General features: G+C 38.5%; 1 protein-coding gene across 2 annotated transcripts in view; it reads right to left on the bottom strand.

Annotated features, from left to right (window-relative positions):
- Positions 1 to 18769, bottom strand: part of SNX9 (sorting nexin 9) — a 75356-nt gene that overhangs the window by 17176 nt on the left and 39411 nt on the right. Inside the window, exons 5-10 of one of the 2 annotated variants that reach the window (XM_089530125.1) lie at positions 9588 to 9671; positions 4139 to 4292; positions 3659 to 3812; positions 2130 to 2214; positions 1365 to 1490; positions 699 to 816 (exon numbers count right to left, since the gene is read on the bottom strand). In XM_089530125.1, coding sequence (XP_089386251.1) covers positions 699 to 816; positions 1365 to 1490; positions 2130 to 2214; positions 3659 to 3812; positions 4139 to 4292; positions 9588 to 9671 — 721 coding nt within the window. The remainder of the gene's footprint in view (positions 1 to 698; positions 817 to 1364; positions 1491 to 2129; positions 2215 to 3658; positions 3813 to 4138; positions 4293 to 9587; positions 9672 to 18769) is intronic. The other variant, XM_089530126.1, reaches the window with a different exon arrangement.

Below are 18769 nucleotides of genomic sequence, written 5' to 3' on the forward strand. Positions count from 1 at the left end.
AGTATTCTTGTGCAGTTTGTTGTTGCATTTTCAGCACTACATAGTTACAGGGTTGTCCCTCTAAATCTTTCTGGATATCTTTTATAGGTTTTCTATCTCCACCAAAAGGTATATAATTCCTCCAACACTGTGCTTTGACGGTGCATGCTGAATTACTTTAGCTTACCCCATATTTTATAAATTTAGACCAAGTTCCAACCCTTTACAATGAGATGCAATACTTGAACCACACACATAACAAAATCAGTGGAAACATTATCTTTTGAAAATGTTACACTGTTACAAAATGAAATCTTAAAATTTATTTTTTTCAGGAAGCACAGCAAAAGGTAGATCAAAACAAAGTGAGACTAACACCAGCCTTTAAATACATCTACTTGGAAAAAATGCATAAATTGGTAACATAGTTCAGCCTGACTGTGCTGCAAGGTGCAAAACAAAGAACCCAAATCCTGATCCATGCATTTTATTAAAAGTACATTGTTCCCATTCCTTTTACTTTCACTTTGAATACTGATTCCTCTATTCTTCTCCCCAGTTTTAAGGTTAGCATGACTTAGTTGATTTACATTGAAAGATTTCACTTCCAAAACTGACCCCTTTTCATTAACTCCCCCCCCCAACAAAAAATAATGGCCCTAATCAGATAAAATTATAAAATGCCCTAATTCAAGAGCATTCAGTTTGAGAAAAATTACCTGTAACTTGTTTGTCTGGAAGAGATGGAATTGGAATGGCTGATCCAAATTTAATCAAGAGACGCTCATATAGCCAGTCAAAGTGTTTGTATCTGTGGTTGACAGATCGATTAGTGTTCTGTGAAACAAGCGCACAAAGGAAAACTTCTTATGACTTTTCCAAAATATATTCACAACAAGATAATATGTTCACATTAGATATTATTTATTTAGATATTCTTGTTTATATTATTTAACTCTGTGGTGCAAAGCTTGTATAAATCGAGGGCAAGTTTTGGGGCCAAAATTATGAATTTTGCTATGAATTGTATATAAGTTGAGGGTAAAATTTAGAGACATTTAGCAAAGATCTAAAGGATGAAGCGAAGCAAAGCAAAACAATGTCAAAGAACTTATAAAATTCCATCAGACACAACTCTTTGTGCTTACTCTTAAGAGTGGATGGATGAGAGAGTAGAGGGTGTCAGTGCTTCACATATTATATTCTTGATTTTCACCAAGAGATGGTTCCTTCTTTTAAATAAAAGCTAATATAGAGCATTTACATTGACCCGTGGATAAGTCGACTCAGTTTTTTTGGGTCAATTTTTGACCTAAATTTCTAGACTTATACATGAGTATATACATTATATAAGAGTAACTGGATGTTTTGATGTCTGCACTTACTGTACATGTAAGCTGATATTCAATGTAGCTCTTGAGACCATACATTTTAGAACCCTTTTTTGGGTCAGCCACAACACAGTCAAATGTAGAGGTAGGATAAATCCACATGGGGCCATAATCTCCAATCTACAAGGGAACAAAAATATTTATCAACCCTAAGCAACAAAATATAATATTTAAAATATGTATTTAGAGCTAAAATGCATTTATTCCATCTGAAAGTAATCAATACTCTTAAATATCGAAGTCCAGTAAGAGTTTCCTATAACTTAGAAGGCAGCATTATAAGATCTAATACTGTAATGGTACAACTAGACTCTTACGTTATACATATCAGCCTGGAGAAGGTAATCAATGCACTCTGTACAGTCTTTTGGGTCTCCTTAAGATTACTGTATAATTGTTCCATGTCATTTCAACTAGACAATAACAAAATCTAATTGGAGACAAAAAACCATTAAAAACTATTTGAAAAAACCAATTTAGCTTGGTTGTGCTTTAGGGTACTGAACAAAGAACCAGTCCTGGTGTATAGTCCCTATTGAAAGAAGTTAGGAGAGTCAGTTTGCAGGGAAATGTTCTCCAGGCTACACAGTTCCCATGAAAAATCAAGCAATAAGCAAACAGCTCAGCATAACCAAGACTCTAAAAGACTGCATTCAGACAGCCCTTGTTGCTTCAGTGATGGTTTACATTTTTAAAGTGGTTATTTCAGCACTTGCCACAAATTTAGATATACGGATATATTAAAAATACAGAACTTACAATTATAGGAATTTTTTCTTTGGGTTTTGTTAGTTGCTTTGCCAACAGATACTGTTCCACTCCAGGTTTTGCAAATCCAGGAAATCTGATCAGAGAGATAAATTCATTGAATCCTTTCTTCAGAGGCACTTTGCCAGATTCAGAAATACCAGCCATATTTTACAGTGAGATGAATGCAGCTATTACTAAAATCTCTGTGCCAAAATGACCTAATCACAGCATGTAACAACTGCACTAGAAGTGAATAACCTGCATCTACAATTAAGTCATCTCTGATTTGACTGCATTCAGCCAATCAGAACAAACAGAGCAGAGGAGCAGTTAGTACCAACTGTCACTGTAGCACTATTTTAAAAGCTTCTGAATTCTCCTCTGTCATTTGATAAGCTTACAGCTACTGGACCGAAACCAAACACTAGTATCAAAAAGGGGAGACACACTGACTTATATGTGTTCCATTAATTCAGTGGCTCTACTTTAGTTGAGACTTTATTGATTAAGACCATTATCTCCTATAAATCAGGCCAGTCACGACCCAGAGTGCAATAGGCACAAACACACACCTCTACCCCTTGTCAACAACAGGACTCTTATCTGCTCACTTTCAAATCATTGGTAGTTCTGATTATGTCACAATGTCCCATTACTGTTATTTTATAAAAAAATAAAATAAAATCCATAACTGGCAAAACAGTTCTTAATGCAGTGTGGAAAAACTGGACAGAAGGAGCCTACAGTTTTTGCTGGATTTTTTTTTAACAAACCAGAGTGATCTACTTTTGTGGATGGGGTCCAGAGCTAACCTGTTAAGTCCATTAACTGGATAAACACTACCAACAGCTCTAGAAAATGAACAGACTGTGCAGGCAGCATTCTATCTGCACAGCTATTCTGATACCACCTGAATATTTTAGCCCCAGCTCTTCCACTTCAACAAGATGATCAAATCCATTTTAAATGTATACATACCTGAGACTACAATTTTGATTTGGGGGTTTCTACTCTCTCCTTCAACTAAATACTACTGAATTTGATAACCTATTCCCATCAGAATTGCATCTGATGAAGTTAGCTGCAGACCCAGAAGGTTTATGCCTTAATAAAAATTTTAAGCTTTATGGTACTGTAAGACTCATGTTTTCTGTGAGAAAATAACACAGCTATTCTCCTGGAAACTGTATTAGAAATGGTGGTTCAAACAGTTCTAGTTTGCTTCATCATTTCTCCTTTAGTATTTTTTCATCCCATATATGACTGTGAGGACGTTATCACACGGGAGGAATTTCTCTTAATTTCAAATGAAAAGAAAGTGGGGCCAGACGCATTCATGTGAATTTGCTAGTTCAGCGAATTTATGTGAATTCAAATTGCGTTCAAACTGACCTCCCATTGCCCCAAAATAGCTTGCCATTGCCCAAAATTGTGTGTGATCACCTCTCACACAATAACGTTAAACCCCATGATTGAGTTCAGATTGCCATTGGATTATACTTCCAATTTCCCTTGTCTGATAAACTCCTGAGTCTTACTTGTTCAGTGGCAATTTCATAGCACCCCCTCGGCTATTCCCCCGCTGGAGTCCTGTTGGGTCAGAAGGTTCTGTCTCTCTATAACCAGGATAAGGTGCAGCTGCTGATTTGGGGTCATCCCAGTCATCATCCCATTCATCATCATCAGCAGCCGCTAAAAGGGAACAATGTCAGTTGCATATATATTGCCAAAATCACATAAACAAATAGCAAAAAATTAACCAGCATCCTTCACCCAGCTCAGCATGCCTCAAATCCCAATAGAGCTAGAAAGACCAAAACAACATTCTGAAGCAAAATTTTATGATACAGTATTTAAAAACAAAGGCTATCATGTGACATCTCAATGCTCAAACACATCTATAAGCCTCAATCTGCTTAATGTTTTCCCATTACTTTAACATGCACAAACAGCCTACAGTGTATGTATCTAACATCCCATGACTACACTCAGTAATAGTTACAGAAAATTCATCTGACCTGGACCTTGGTATGCTTGTGGGTGACCAAATGCTGCTGCATCCCAATTGTTTGAAGTGTTATTTTTCTGCTTAGTTTCAGGTTTGGGTGCCCAGCTATCACCAGTTGTTGCATTGTCCCAGCTTGACCAGGGGTCATTTGCATTGCTAGAAGCCTACATTAAAATTAAAAAAAAAAAAACAGTAAATGTGGAGAAAATCTGTATTTTTAGGAAATATCATAGATATGATGTAAAATTAGATACTTTAGGATATATGTTCTCTCGGTTGTAACAATGAAACTTTGAATTGAGTAGGGCCAACCCACCGGTGAATGAACCACATACAGAAGGTTCCAATGGAGGTGAGAAAGCTCTTCTGAATTTCATTAGAGGGTCATTCGACCCCCAAAGGGGTCCCGACCCACAGGTTGGGAGCCACTGAGTTAAGGTATCACTGTGATGTGTACTTTTGATTTTGATGTATTTTACTGTGTGATTAACATTATTATTATTATTATTATTATTATTATTATTATTATTTATGCAGTGCTGTAGATTTGCACATGGCTACCCTATATATACTTGGATACCCTATTGATATTTTTTATGATGTGTCTGTGGAAGCACATCAGTATTAACAAGTGAGCAGTCACTGAGCATTGAGAGCCGTTGAATATACAGAGGCTTTAGAACATAAAGTTGATTATCAAATAGGGTCACATCATTCAGAACACCTAGCAATGCCTCATGTGGGAAAAGAGCTGGTTTGTGGGTGCTCTATTAACCATTCAGACATCATAATCAGGTGAAAGAGGGATGGCAAAAAGTTTCCAGTAACATAAATGCATATTGAAGGTTAATGAATACAAATTTTATTTTCTTGCATAAAGATACATTTGAGCCCATGCACATTGAAAAGTAGTGACTACACAGTTATATTTAATCTTAAAAATAAGAAGCATCTACCTACGATAAACACAATATTAAAAAGCTTCTCTCACTATTAAAATGTGATTCAGACTATCTCACCCCAGCTTATTAAAACAAGGCATGCTTTAGTCTTCTGCCTGTGCACCAAACTCTTTTGCCCTTCCCACTCTGCAAGCCACAATTTTAAAAGGAAGTCTAGTAAAATATTTCTTGTGTTTTTGGTGTGTGTGTGTGTGTGTGCTTTGAAATAATTTCTTGGTGTGTTGAAATGATATTATTAACTTTGGAACAGTCTGAGATCTTAAACGAATTTCAGGCCATAATTTATGATCCTAGTTTGTTCCAGACCTTGCAGCTGAAAAGAAAACTGTCATTACAGACTTTCTAGTTTAATTGCCACAAGAAGTGAGGCAGCAATATGCAAAAGGAGAATGCAAGATATAATGGTCTGAACTGACTGGAGATCCACTTGCAGTGCCCCCCTCAATAAACCTTCATATATCTTCATTTTGAAAGTGAATTGTACCTGGAGGCTTCTATTAGTACAAATCTCCTTGTTTTAAGGGAGGTGTCTTTTTTTTTTTTTTTTGGTAGTTATGCAGTGATACAGAGATCATTTATTATCTATGTGTGGGAATTATCTTCCAGTACAATATGTACTTTATAACTTAAAAATTAAATCCAATACATTTGTTCTTACATATTTTGTTATAAGACAGACATTTATAAAAGGTGGTAACAATGCTTAGAAAAGACTCAAAAGGTGAGCAAATTAGTGTTTTATTCAGAGAATTAAGACAAACAGCCTGCATGAATACATTTGCAAAACTGCATGGAAACCTTTAGTTTTCATCAACTTTCATTACTAGAATTTTAAAAGAATGCCATTGTGCAAGTTGTGTGATTTCAACTGAAATTCCAATGTACTGTGTGCCATAAAAACACACCACACCCAAAGAAGTGTTTGTGTGTGCAGGATTTATATACAATACACACACACACACACACACAAAATTTAAAACAGAAAATGATATACAAGTAATATAATCCATTGTTTTCTACTTAAATGTACACTAGTTTTGTTTATATCAAGAAACACTAAAAGCAATTGTAAACAGCTAACAATATGAAAGTTACATTTCATAATTCCAGCTAACATGCTAACATATAAAAAGTAACATTTATTGAAAACAAGATACTAAACATTAAGACATTCTCTAGGTGTCATGTTCCAATATAACCCTGATTATAATTGCATGTGTAGCTTTGGGGACACAAGGAAACAGGTATCCTGTGCCTCCTCATGTAACAGACCTCATCCTGCATATGCAAGAGGAACTGGAGGGGGTCACAGGTGCAGTTCAGCCCCCTTGGCTACTGAACAACTGCAGGGATGTACCCAGGCGTATTCCACCTGTTCACACATGGAGAGAGATAGACAAAGGCAACTAGAACTTAACCTGGCACATCCTCACAGGAAATGAGTGGTGGAGGAGACAGAACTGTGCTTACAAGACAACTCCCAATAGCTACTGAGTTCCCGGGAATGAAATAGAAAACAGAGAGCAGCCTCTGTTACCCATTGGATGGCACAAATACACTGGCAGAAATGTGGATCTCTGCTTGAGAAAGCAAGAGTCTGAACCCAGCTGGAGGCAAATATCATTCTTTTCCGTGGTGTGTAATCTCTAGTAAGTGTGTACATGATTGTAATTTAAAACATGAAATAGGATTCTTGTTAAGAAAGAAGAACAAGAATCTATCAGATTTAAGTAGTTCTTCTTCTGTTTCCTAGACCCTGCACAAAGTCACACAAACATTTAGGTGTCAAAGTAAGCAGATATAATTGTATATGTATCTGTTTAATATTTGCTGATGTTAACCACCCTTAAGTCAATCTCAACCCATGGCGATCCTATGAATGAGGCATCTCCAAGACTTCCTGTCCTCCACTGGTCTGCTGTAAATTCATACCCATGAGCTCTTTAATAGAGTCCATCTATCTAGCATACAGCCTTCCTCTCTTTCTGTTTCCCTCCAATGCTTTCTAGCATTATTATTTTTTTCCAATGAACTGTGCCTTCTCATGATGTGGCCAAAGTATGACAACCCCATTCTAGTCATCTTGGCTTCCTGTGAGATTTCTAGCTTGATCTGTTCTAGGACACATTTGTTTGTCTTTTTGGCTATCCACAGTATCCTCAGTACTCTTCTCCAGCACTATTTAATATACATGTCCAAATATCCTTGTATTAAGCACATAGTGATCACATCCACATTAATATTTAGAGAAATAAATTCTTGCACTCTAAATGGATATGCTTTTACACCTTACATTTGAAAACCACATTTTAGCACTGGATTTAATGGTGAGCTTTCTCAAAAACACAGCTGGCTGCAAAGCACATATCAGTCAGAAATCTCTCATCAAATCTCATTGGAGAACAACCCTTAAACCATATTCAGGCTTTACAACAGCTACTATTATTTACCAGTATAGCTACCAACTAGATTTCCATTCAAAAGGTAAATAAAATCTAACTTTGAATGTATCACATATTTCTAAGATTTTGCCAGGTGACTTGAAGGTGCGTGTGTGCACAAACACACATATATTTTGATTCTTTGATTACAATTGTGGTGTGATAGAGATTCACTTCTATTTTGTTACCATGATTTGTTCAGACACTCATGTCTTTATCCAGTATGGGAAAAGAGCAAGTCTTTGGCTTATGGACAGCATCCTGTATCCTATACATCAGTGATTCCAAAACTTTGGTTTTCATAGAATCATAGAATCATAGAGTTGGAAAAGACCACAAGGATCATCCAGTCCAACCCCCTGCCATGTAGGAAATCACAATCAAAGCATCACCGACAGATGGCCATCCAGCCTCTGTTTGAAGACCTCTAAGGAAGGAGACTCCACTACACTTCGAGGAAGTTTGTTCCACTGTCGAACAGCCCTTACTGTCAGGAAGTTCCTCCTAATGTTGAGGTGGAATTTTTTTTCCTGCAGCTTGCATCCATTGCTCCGGGTCCTAGTCTCTGGAACAGCAGAAAATAAGCTTGCTCCCTCCTCAATATGACATCCCTTCAAATATTTAAACAGGGCTATCATATCACCTCTTAACCTTCTCTTCTCCAGGCTAAACATCCCCAGCTCCCTAAGTCGTTCCTCATAGGGCATGGTTTCCAGACCTTTCACTGTTTTAGTCGCTCTCTTTTGGACACGCTCCAGTTTCTCAATGTCCTTTTTGAATTGTGGTGCCCAGAACTGGACACACTTCAACTCCCAGAAGCTCCACTCAGCTTGGCCAACAGTCAGGAATTCTGGGAGCAGGCATCCAAAACATCTGGAAGACCAAAGTTTCGGAGCCCAGAAATCCAGCATTTTCTGGTACAAAATAATATGTACAATACCAGAATCTCCTTGAAGCCATTACTTATGTCACTCTTATTTCAGAAGCAAACAATGGGTTCTGCAGAATCTGGTTTAGTGCCAAGTGACCATATGAAACTGCTTATGCAGTCAGACAGTTGGGTCTGTCTAGCTCAGTACACCAACTGCAGTTAAATACAGTCAATCCACTCTGCAATGATAGTGAAAAGGATCAGGCAGAGGTTGGTGGGAAAGAAAAAAACTCAAGACACTGGAGAACTGCTGTTAATCTAAACAGGCAATCCTCAAACAGATGTAGCCCTGATTTGACTCAGTATAAAGCAGTTTCGTGTACAGTATTTATTCCTATCCAAGTTAGGAAGAAAATTGAGTTGAACACAGCAATTGTTACACAACCAAAACAGATTTATCCACAATCTAATGACATTCACAGGCAAGACTATGATGGGTGTGTAATTTTGGTCAATTAGTGATGGGGTTGGCAAGAAGGAACTATTTAGAGTGGGTGGGTAGGGGGGAGGCTCTTGGAGATTACCTTTGTTAACAAATCTACGTATTTAAATATCTTGGGACAGAAAATGATCTCTGTGGACTCTCTCTAAGGACTGACTCTCCCTAGTGACCAAAGAAGAAGAATTTTCAGTATTTAAATATTTTCTGATAACAAGAAAATACCTATCTTCAAACAACAATCATGGGCTGCTATGGTCTAGTTAATTGCTGAAGCCTGTCAGATTGGTAATATTTCAACATATTTAATACTGGTACAAAAAACCAGGAGAAAGTAAATTATATATTCTTTTTCAAAATCTCACATTACTTATAGAGATAACACTAACATCTCCTTATCTTGATACAAACTAACAAATTAAAAAATGCTTTAAACTGAGTTAGCCACTTAATACTTTGGTGTTTCTTCACAAGTACCAGGAACCTAGCCGACTGAATTCATACATTGCTATCATTTTTAGTATATGCAAGTCAAGAGAGGAGGGCTACACTCCTCATTTCTGTTTCTATATATATAGAAACAACACTGTAAGATATACTTTTAGGTAATAATTTATAAACAAGACGTGAGAAATGGTCAAGTTGTTTGGGTTGAGTTTTTCCTTCCAGTAATGCTAAAAAGTTACCTTTCTTGTAGAAGGAGTTGAAGGTGGAGAATGAGGAAAAAATTCCAGAATAGCTGTAGGACTGGCAGATGCCAGAAAATCCACCTTAAAAATAAGAAGTACTCAGTAAAGGGGGAAAAGGCAGCAGCAGGAAAGCCTGTATCAGTTTAGAGAGTTGTTGCATATGCAGACTGTAGCAGGCAAAGCAGATTTGCTGAAATATACACATGCCATTATGATTCTTGTAATCAGAAGCAACATGCAACAAAGAATATATCTTCTCTGAAAATAGGATTTTGTATTAAGCACCGTATTTAAGCCATATTATCAGATCAGATTTCAGATATTATACATAGCACAAAGGAAAAAACTTGTAAAAAACGAAATAAAATAAAACCATGCAACTAGTTAAACGATATAAACCTCAAAAGCCAAACATCACCTTCAATAGCAATATTACCACACCAGAAAGGCAGTCTGATCTGCTTATAAATGAACTTGATCTATACAGCCTTCACACTGTAAGTATCATACAGTTCATGAACATCCAATCTTAAAATGTTTCTTTTCATTGCACAAGCATTTGTGAATTCATTCAGTGCCCCTATTTCCTCATGAGAAGTTATCAAAGTATTGTCACATTTGCAACTGCAAGATATAAATCTTCATTTGTCCATTCATTCTACCAGAAACAGTATGAGAAAACAACATACATATAGAATATGAATGGAATCTTGTTAATGTGCAATTAAAAGAGCATCATACCACAGTTGTTCAAGGAGCTAGTGGAAAAATATAAATAATAAGGAAATGGCTGAGCCTAGGCCTAACTCACTGTGATAAGTAATTTGTTGAATAACTTGCCTGGTGGAATGTATGTGGCTCCCCACCCGTGCCTCTTTACTCTAATGTACGGAAGGTACTTTGCTGTTTGTTAGCTAATCTGCATCTACTTGGAATTACCCAGACCTTATGGTTACCTGGGCTCACAACGTGTGAAGAACAATATCACCTAGTTAGATAAAAACATCCACTTATGTATCCTTCAAGACAAGAATTTCAGGAAATTTATTAAGAAGTGTTATGCTTTCCTGTGCGGTTTACTATTGTTAACTGCTGTCAAGTTACCTCTGACTTATGGTGACCCTATGAATGAGAGATCTCCAGGACACTCGGTCATCAACAGCCCTGTTCCGGTCCTGAAAACCCAAGGCTGTCACTTCCTTGATTGAATCCACCCCCATGTGCTATGCTGTTTATTAGTCTACAAAATAATTTCTGTGTTCCTTGAAATGATATTTCATACCACAAAGATATTATATAGTCTAGGTACATTGCTTCTATATACTCTTAGTAAAGGTTCATGGTATTACATAGATATTTCTTGTTTAGGCCTGTCTCTCTTATCATAGATGTCACACAATATCTAAGATAGGTATTATGCATTGTCTTGGGAAAAGTATGCCCAAGTATGAATATTATGTCTTATAATGGAATATCTCTCAAACTTAAAATGTAGATGGTACTGATAGTACATTGCATAGTAAAGGAGCAATATATTAGACAAGATAAAAATGGTATTCATCTGTAGATGACATTACACCACTCAGTGTGTATGTTTATGTGCCATCAAATCATCAGTCGACTTATGGCAATCCCATTAATTTCATAGGGTTTTCTTAGGCAAAGAATACTCAGAGGTGGTTTTGACAGTTCCTTCCTCTGAAATACAGCTCCCATACAGAATGCTAAAATAAAGCTGCTTCGGATCACTTTGGAGGTATGCTGTTTAAATGATGCATGCATCCTAAGAGTCCAGAAGCTGCACCAAAGCTGTGCTCCAGTCCTTAGGATTGGATCGTGGTTTGGTGCAGCTTCCGGCCTCTTAGGATGCATGCATCATTTAAACAGCATACCTCCAAAGTGACCTGAAGCAGCTTTATTTTGGCCTGTCTGTATGGGACCACAGCCTCCAGCTCCTGGTATTAATGGAAGTCTCCCATTCTGCTTAAGATCAGATGGGATCTGATGCCTCTGGAGTATTTAGCCACAGAAAACTTAATGCATTTTATAAATTGAGCATAACTATTGCAACAGAGAGTTAAATTCAGTTATACCTCTCCTATCAAAACATGGCGTTATCATTCTAGGAATTGCCTATGGACAAGTAGCCAGCATGGTATAGTGTTTCAGCACTGGACTACAACACTGGAGATCAGGATTCAATTTCCTGTTTGGCCATGGAAGCCCACTGGGTGACCTTGGGTGAGTCACACACAAGCTTGCTCCCTCCTCAATATGACTTCCTTTCAAATATTTAAACAGGGTTATCATATCACCTCTTAACCTTCTCTTCTCCAGGGTAAACATCCCCAGCTCCCTGAGTCGTTCCTCATAGGGCATGGTTTCCAGACCTTTCACCATTTTAGTCGCCCTCCTTTGGACATGCTCCAGTTTCTCAACATCCTTTTTAAATTGTGGACAATTTTAAATTGTGGACAATAAGCCATGGACAAAAATTAGGTACAGTTTAGAGAAGATGGTGGAAATCATGTGGACTTTGACATTATATTGCAACCTTGTAGCACATCCCTCACCATTGGGCATGCTAGCCACTGCTGCTGGAAGTTGCTGTTGAACTCTACGTGGAGAACCACATGATTGCCACCCCAGTTCAGAGCCTGGATGACACATTAAACCAGAGTCAGGAATTTGCAGCCCACAAAACACATACATCCATATCCATCTGCCCCCAAAGCCCACACCCCATTCCCCAATTTTTAGAAAGCACCTCAGTAACCCTCACCCATAAAATGATGCAAAATGTCACATGCAATTACACTGCATATCACAACCACCCACAACACCTCAACTGTCATTTAAACATTCAAACTGGCTGAATTTTTTCTAAAGAAAAAGTGAAACCATGACTTCCATTCCCTCCTAGGCCACATTTTCAGGTGATTTTCAGCCAAAAATGTTTGGCCCTTGCTCTCTCCAAAGTTGCCCAATTTTGTACCAAACAGAATTTCTTTTGAAAGAGAAGCAGAGATTGCTAATGCCTGATCTGTATGGATTTGTTGGGAGGGGGTACATAAACCTGAAACTCAATTAAGCTTATTCTCATAAAGCTAAAGCATGTTTTAGTCTGCAAAGCCACTGATTCAATACAATGGTTTAATACTATTGTTCACTACCAAATCTGTACTCATGATGTAGTCATTCAAGTATATGCACTGTGAACAGGGATGCAGCAAAATCTGCACAAAACCTTAAAATACAGAAAGAAAACCCATATACTGTATATACTCATGTATAAGTCTAGAAATTTAGGTAAAAAAATTGACCCCAAAAACCTAAGTCGACTTATCCATGGGTCAATGTAAGTATTGTATCTTAACTCTTATTTAAAAGAAGGAACCATCTCCTGATGAAAAGCAAGAGTATAATATGTGAAGCTCCCGATCTCCTTTACTCTCTCATCCATGCAGTCTTAAGACTAAGCACAAAGAGTTATGTCTGCTGGACTTTTGTAAGTTCTTTGACATTGTTTTGCTTTGCATCATCTTTTAGATCCTTTGCTATATGCCCCTAAATTTTATCCTCGACTTATCCATGAGTCATAGCAAAATCCATAATTTTGGTCCCAAAACCTGTCCTAGACTTATACATGAGGTCGACTTATAGTTGAGTATATATGGTATGGTCCAATATACATAATGCATTGCATATGGATACATTATGTAAATTGCATTAACATTTATATTAAGAAAGACTGAAACAATAATATCTAAAATAAGCTGCAATTCAGTGAAAGATTGTGCTCTATTCTCTCTGGCATGTGAACTAATGGTAAATAATGATAAAAAAAACTTTTTTGGTATTGTATATTCATGCACAAAAATATACAATTGGGACTCTGTATCCATGAATTCAAGCATCCACGGCTTGAAAATATTCAAACAATATATAAATTTCAAAAAGCAAACCTTTATTTTACCATTTTATATAAGGGACACCATTTTACTGTGCTATTGTATTTAATCGGACTTGAGCATCAAGAGATTTTGATATCCACAGAGGATCCTGGAACCAAACCCAGTGGAGACCAAGGGCTCACTGTATACCAGATAAAGATGTATCGTATTTTCCAGCGTATAAGACGACTGGGCGTATAAGACGACCCCTGACTTTTCCAGTTAAAATACAGAGTTTGGGATATACTCGCCGTATAAGACTACCCCTGTTCCAACGCACACCAAATAAAACTTAAAAAAGCATCAGATTTGATTTCAATTTTAATTCAAATGCTTATGTGGCGAACCTATGGCACGTGTGCCAGAGGTGGCACTCAGAGCCCTCTCTGTGGGCACATGTGCCATCGCCCCAGCACAGAGTTTGCCAGGGTTTGTTACTAGAAAGCCAGAAGGACATGGCACTTTGCAATAAATAAGTGAGTTTTGGGTTGCAGTTTGGGCACTTGGCTTCTAAAAGGTTCTCCATCACTGGCTTATGACATGCAGGTACTTAGCAGGAAAACCTGTTGTATACAAAGCCTGCTTTGATTGGTCAGCTCTCCCTGGCTGCCCAGCCCTCCTTGTCTCCAAAACTATCAGAGCAATAGCACAAACACAGCTCTTTTTTCCATACCCCAGGCATCCTGGATGCCTGCAGCTTGCTCCACTCTTCACTTACACCTCCCCGGTGAAGTGCCTCACCTTGTCATTGGGACCATGTTAAGTCACTTCTTTCCACGAATCATGGTGAGTGGATTTTCTTCTACCGTACTTGTACAGCGCCCCCTTGCTGTTTTCATACTGTCGCCACATACAGCGGGGATATGGCCATGGCCGTTTTTGAACTCCCCCCACCATATGTGGTGACCGCAGATTCTCCAGTCCGGCTTAGAAGTTTCAGCACCTGCCCTATAAGATGACAACCGGCGTATAAGACGACCCCCGACCTTTGAGGAAAATTTTCCTGGGTTAAAAAGTAGTCTTATACACCAGAAAATACAGTATCTAAATGCAAACAGAATATAAACAATGTAAAGTCGAAGGCTTTCATGGCCAGCATCCATAGTTTTTTGTGGGTTTTTCGGGCTATGTGGAAGGGCCGTGGAGGAGGGCAGGACGGCGGCATGCCAGGTCTTGGGCTCCGTCGCGGCCCTTCCAGCCCCAGACCTCCCTCCCGAGAGAGAGATCTGGGGCTGGAACGGGCATGGAGGAGCCCAGGACGGCGGCGTGCCGGCAAACCGTGTTTGCCGGCCTCTAGCGGCCCCAAAACGGATCCTCAGGGGCCGGCAGTGTGCCATCCTCCACAGCCTGTTTGCTGGCCTCTGGTGGCCCCAAAAGGAACCCTCAGGGGTCGGCAAATGCCAGGGGGAGGAGCCAGAGGCCAGCCGGGTAAAGAGAATGCTGAAGTGTTATCATCTTGCATATGTTTTGCATATCATCATTTTATTTGTTTACTGGTTTGCTGCCTGCTTCATTTTAAAGGATGAGGCAAATAATAATTACAAAGGTAAGTTTTTAAAAAAACAAAATGAAATAACAACTCCACCTCACATCAAGTTGGCCTCCACCAACAAAGGGGCCATTCAGACTACCTTTTGCACCAAATTGTAACCCGGATTAAAGGTGGGAAGTTCCCACTGGTGCCGGTTTTTACACACACAGATCAGGGTTTTGCACACCCGATCCAAGGCTAAATCCCCCTTAGAGCAGGTTTTCCAAAAGTGGATTGTTTCCCGTTTCTTTTTGGAAAACCCGTTTCTTCCCTGCTGCCGGCAAATGTGAACTTGGCCCCAGTCATGATCAGGATAAGTTCAGGGGAGGGATTTAGTTCAGAGAGTGGGCGGAACATGCCTCCTCTCTCACATCCACTGCTTTGCAAGCGGCTTTCTCTCTCTTTTTTTGTAATTTCTATTTTTAACAGATTATGCAAATGCTTGTGCTACAGATTAATACATATTATGATTATGCTACATTTCCCTTTTGCTTGCTTGCTGCCGACACGGCAGCCAAAATAAAAGCAGTGCACTTTTGGCCAGGGGGGATGTTTTGGGGTTAATCCTGGGCATTGCCAGAGAGGTTTTTGTTGTTGTTGTTAATTTCACAATTTGAAAGAATATGCGAACATAGCCACTAGATTTTTTTTAAAAAGAGGGAAGGAAGCACTCATGCCTTTAACAGACATTGCCACTGATTTTTTTTTTTTTTTTAAAGACACTAATGGCACTATTTTTGAAAGGCACTACAGGCAAAGGTGCCCCAATGGCCAAGGCTCCCCGTGTCTCCCTCTCTTTTCTTATGTGCCAAATTGACAGACTATGCGAACATTGCCACTAGATTTTTTTTTTTAAAAAAAGGAGGGAGCACTAATTCCATTGGCAAACGTTGCTGCTGGATTTTTTTAAAAAGACACTAATGGCACTATTTTTGAAAGGCATTACAGGCAAAGGTGCCCCAATGGCCAAGGTCCCCGTGTCTCTCTCTTTTCTTATGTGCCAAAGTGACAGAACATGTGAACTGCTGCCAGATTTTTTTTTTAAAAAAAAGGGGGGGAAGCACCCATGCCACTGGCGAATGGCTGCATGACATGTCACCAATGACAAGAGTAGAAGTGATTTAGAAATCATTTGATTGACAACAAGGAGGCTCCATTTTAAAGTGCTACTTTTTGAAATGTGAACGTCTGTGGGGCAAATTGCACAGAGGGACTTTGATCGGGGTAAAGGTAATGGGAACTTCTTTCCGGGGAGATTCGGTACTGGCTTAGCGAATCCGGACTGGATCTACCCAGGGCAAATAAGCTAGTGGGAATGGGGCCAAAAGTGATTGTTAATCAGACTATAAATCTTTACTACAATAACTGCCAAAAAAACTGAGAATTGTTGCTAAAATATGAGCACCCTGACCAAAGTTTAAGAAACATGAGTTACTTCTCTTTTTTTTTGTAGTTGTGTGCCTCTAAATTATTTCTGACTCATGGTGACCCGAAGGCATCCCTATCACAGGGTTTTATTGGCAAGATTTGTTCAGAGAGAGTTTGCCATTGCCATCCTCTGAGGCTGAGAGAGTGTGACTTGTCCAAGGTCACCCAGTGAGTTTCATTATTGAACTGGGATTCAAACCCTGGTCTCCAGAGTCAACACTCAAGCCACTATGCCACACTGGCTCCCAACTTTCCTGTTTACTGATCAAAATAATAGTTATTAGAACTACAAAAAGATATGGCAATGCAGGAGCATTAGTACTTAATTATATGGATACATTATTTTTAAAGATTAATATCTTACCTAGATTCTTGTATAGATTAGAAAATTTGGTTGAATCCACTTGTGCCAGTTTGCTGTTAAAATGTTTTCATCAGCAGAAACCAAAAAAAGATGCAATTTCGCCCTTCATCCCGCACTCTCCCACAAAACCCATTCTGTCAGATAGAGCTCTCCATAGCAGGTTTTTAGATAATTTGGAAGTAGCAGGAGAAGAAGCCAAGAAAGTCCAGTTAGAGTCCTAAACTTCAGCTTCCACATTTGATTTAATAATCTCTCAATGTCAATTCTCTCATTTAATTGAAACTATAGCTGAACATTTGGTGAAAATAAATAAAAAGGTTCAGGAGTTATTTTAGCCACACTGCAAAATTCGTGAAATGCAGGAGACGTAAACATCTCTAGCATTATATTTTATAACTGTGCAATACATCCGAAGATAATGGGACAGTCAATAAATACAAAGGTCTAAAGCATGATATGTGTCAGAATTAACGATTTAGTGGAATGCTGCCACGGAATTATAGAATTAAACCTCAACGCATTTTGTCTAAACTGGAGCACAATCAATTTTAGAGACTTTAGAAATATGAGATAAATTTTAATGAACAATAATTTTAGACTTGTTAACTTCTTATATGGGTGTAGCTCCTCTAAATGGATTAAAATGATACAATGAAATATAATGATATGATCAGAGAAGGGAAATTTAGTAGTTCAGAGATAATAAATACAGTCTGCCCTTCTTATACACGGATTTTTTATACACGGATTCAAGCATACACGGTTTGAAAATGTTCCAAAAAAGTATAAATTTATCTTGATTTTCCATTTTTTATAAGGGACACCATTTTGCTATGTCATTATATTTAATGGGACTTGAGCATACACGGATTTTGTTATACACGGGGGATCTTGGAACCAAACCCCAGTGTATAACAAGGGTCCACTGTAAATATGGAAATTAACAACTACATTGCTTTAAGTATTTTCAGTTGTAATACAGCAATTAGAATAGTTAGGATAGAAACAGGAAATTACCCCTTTTGGAATTGTAGAAGGGTTTATTCTATTGAAAGCACCACTTACTATTGGACTGTGACAGAAATGGAATTAAATGTTACAGCCCAAACTGTCAAAATGGAAATAGCTATAAGGGTATATGGAAAAAATATTTAGTATGAAAAATCTGAGCAAAACCAGGCAAAACAATTTCACAAAAGGACTCATACTTTGTATTGAATTAGAAGAAAATCACTACAAAATTTGCTGTTAGCATTTAATATCACATCAGTTAGTAGGGTTTGCATATATTGGGATATTCCATTCTAAGATGCCTTTTCATATTTAGTGGTGATGGCCTGATTTAAAACCTCTGAGTGATAAACTCTGTAAATAATCAGTCTGGAAGTGAAATAGTATCTGCCTTCTTGTGCTAAATACAGTGGGCCCTTACTTTACGTGGGGGATCCGTTCTGGACCCCCCCCCCCCCGCGTAAAGCAAAATGCGCGTATGCTCAAGCCATTATATCCAATGGGGCTTGCGCTCGCCCCACGGCCACGCGCACCATTCGCGAGCCCCATTGGATATAATGGGGCTCGTACTGGCTGCGCGGCCATGTGTGTGCGCTGCGCATTGTCCCATTCCCAAGCGGCTTCAGCATAAGCTGAAAACCACATATAATGAGCCCACATATGGCGCGGGCTCACTGTATTTATTTTCAGTATTGTCACTTGGACATACGCATTTTGAACAGATGCAGGTTATTTGGTTAGATCTAGAGTTCCCATGAGAAGGATTCTGCTCATAAGGATTCGACACCTGAATTAGGGGGAATAGTTTATACTGATTCCACATTCCCCATACTACCATCTCCCCAAAGTTTATTTGGAGGAATTTTGCAGGAGGCAGCACACAAGGCCATAA

This window comes from Sceloporus occidentalis, unplaced genomic scaffold (assembly GCF_023333645.1).
Source record: "Sceloporus occidentalis isolate IW3139 unplaced genomic scaffold, rSceOcc1.0.p SCAF_6, whole genome shotgun sequence".
Classification (NCBI taxonomy): domain Eukaryota; kingdom Metazoa; phylum Chordata; class Lepidosauria; order Squamata; family Phrynosomatidae; genus Sceloporus; species Sceloporus occidentalis.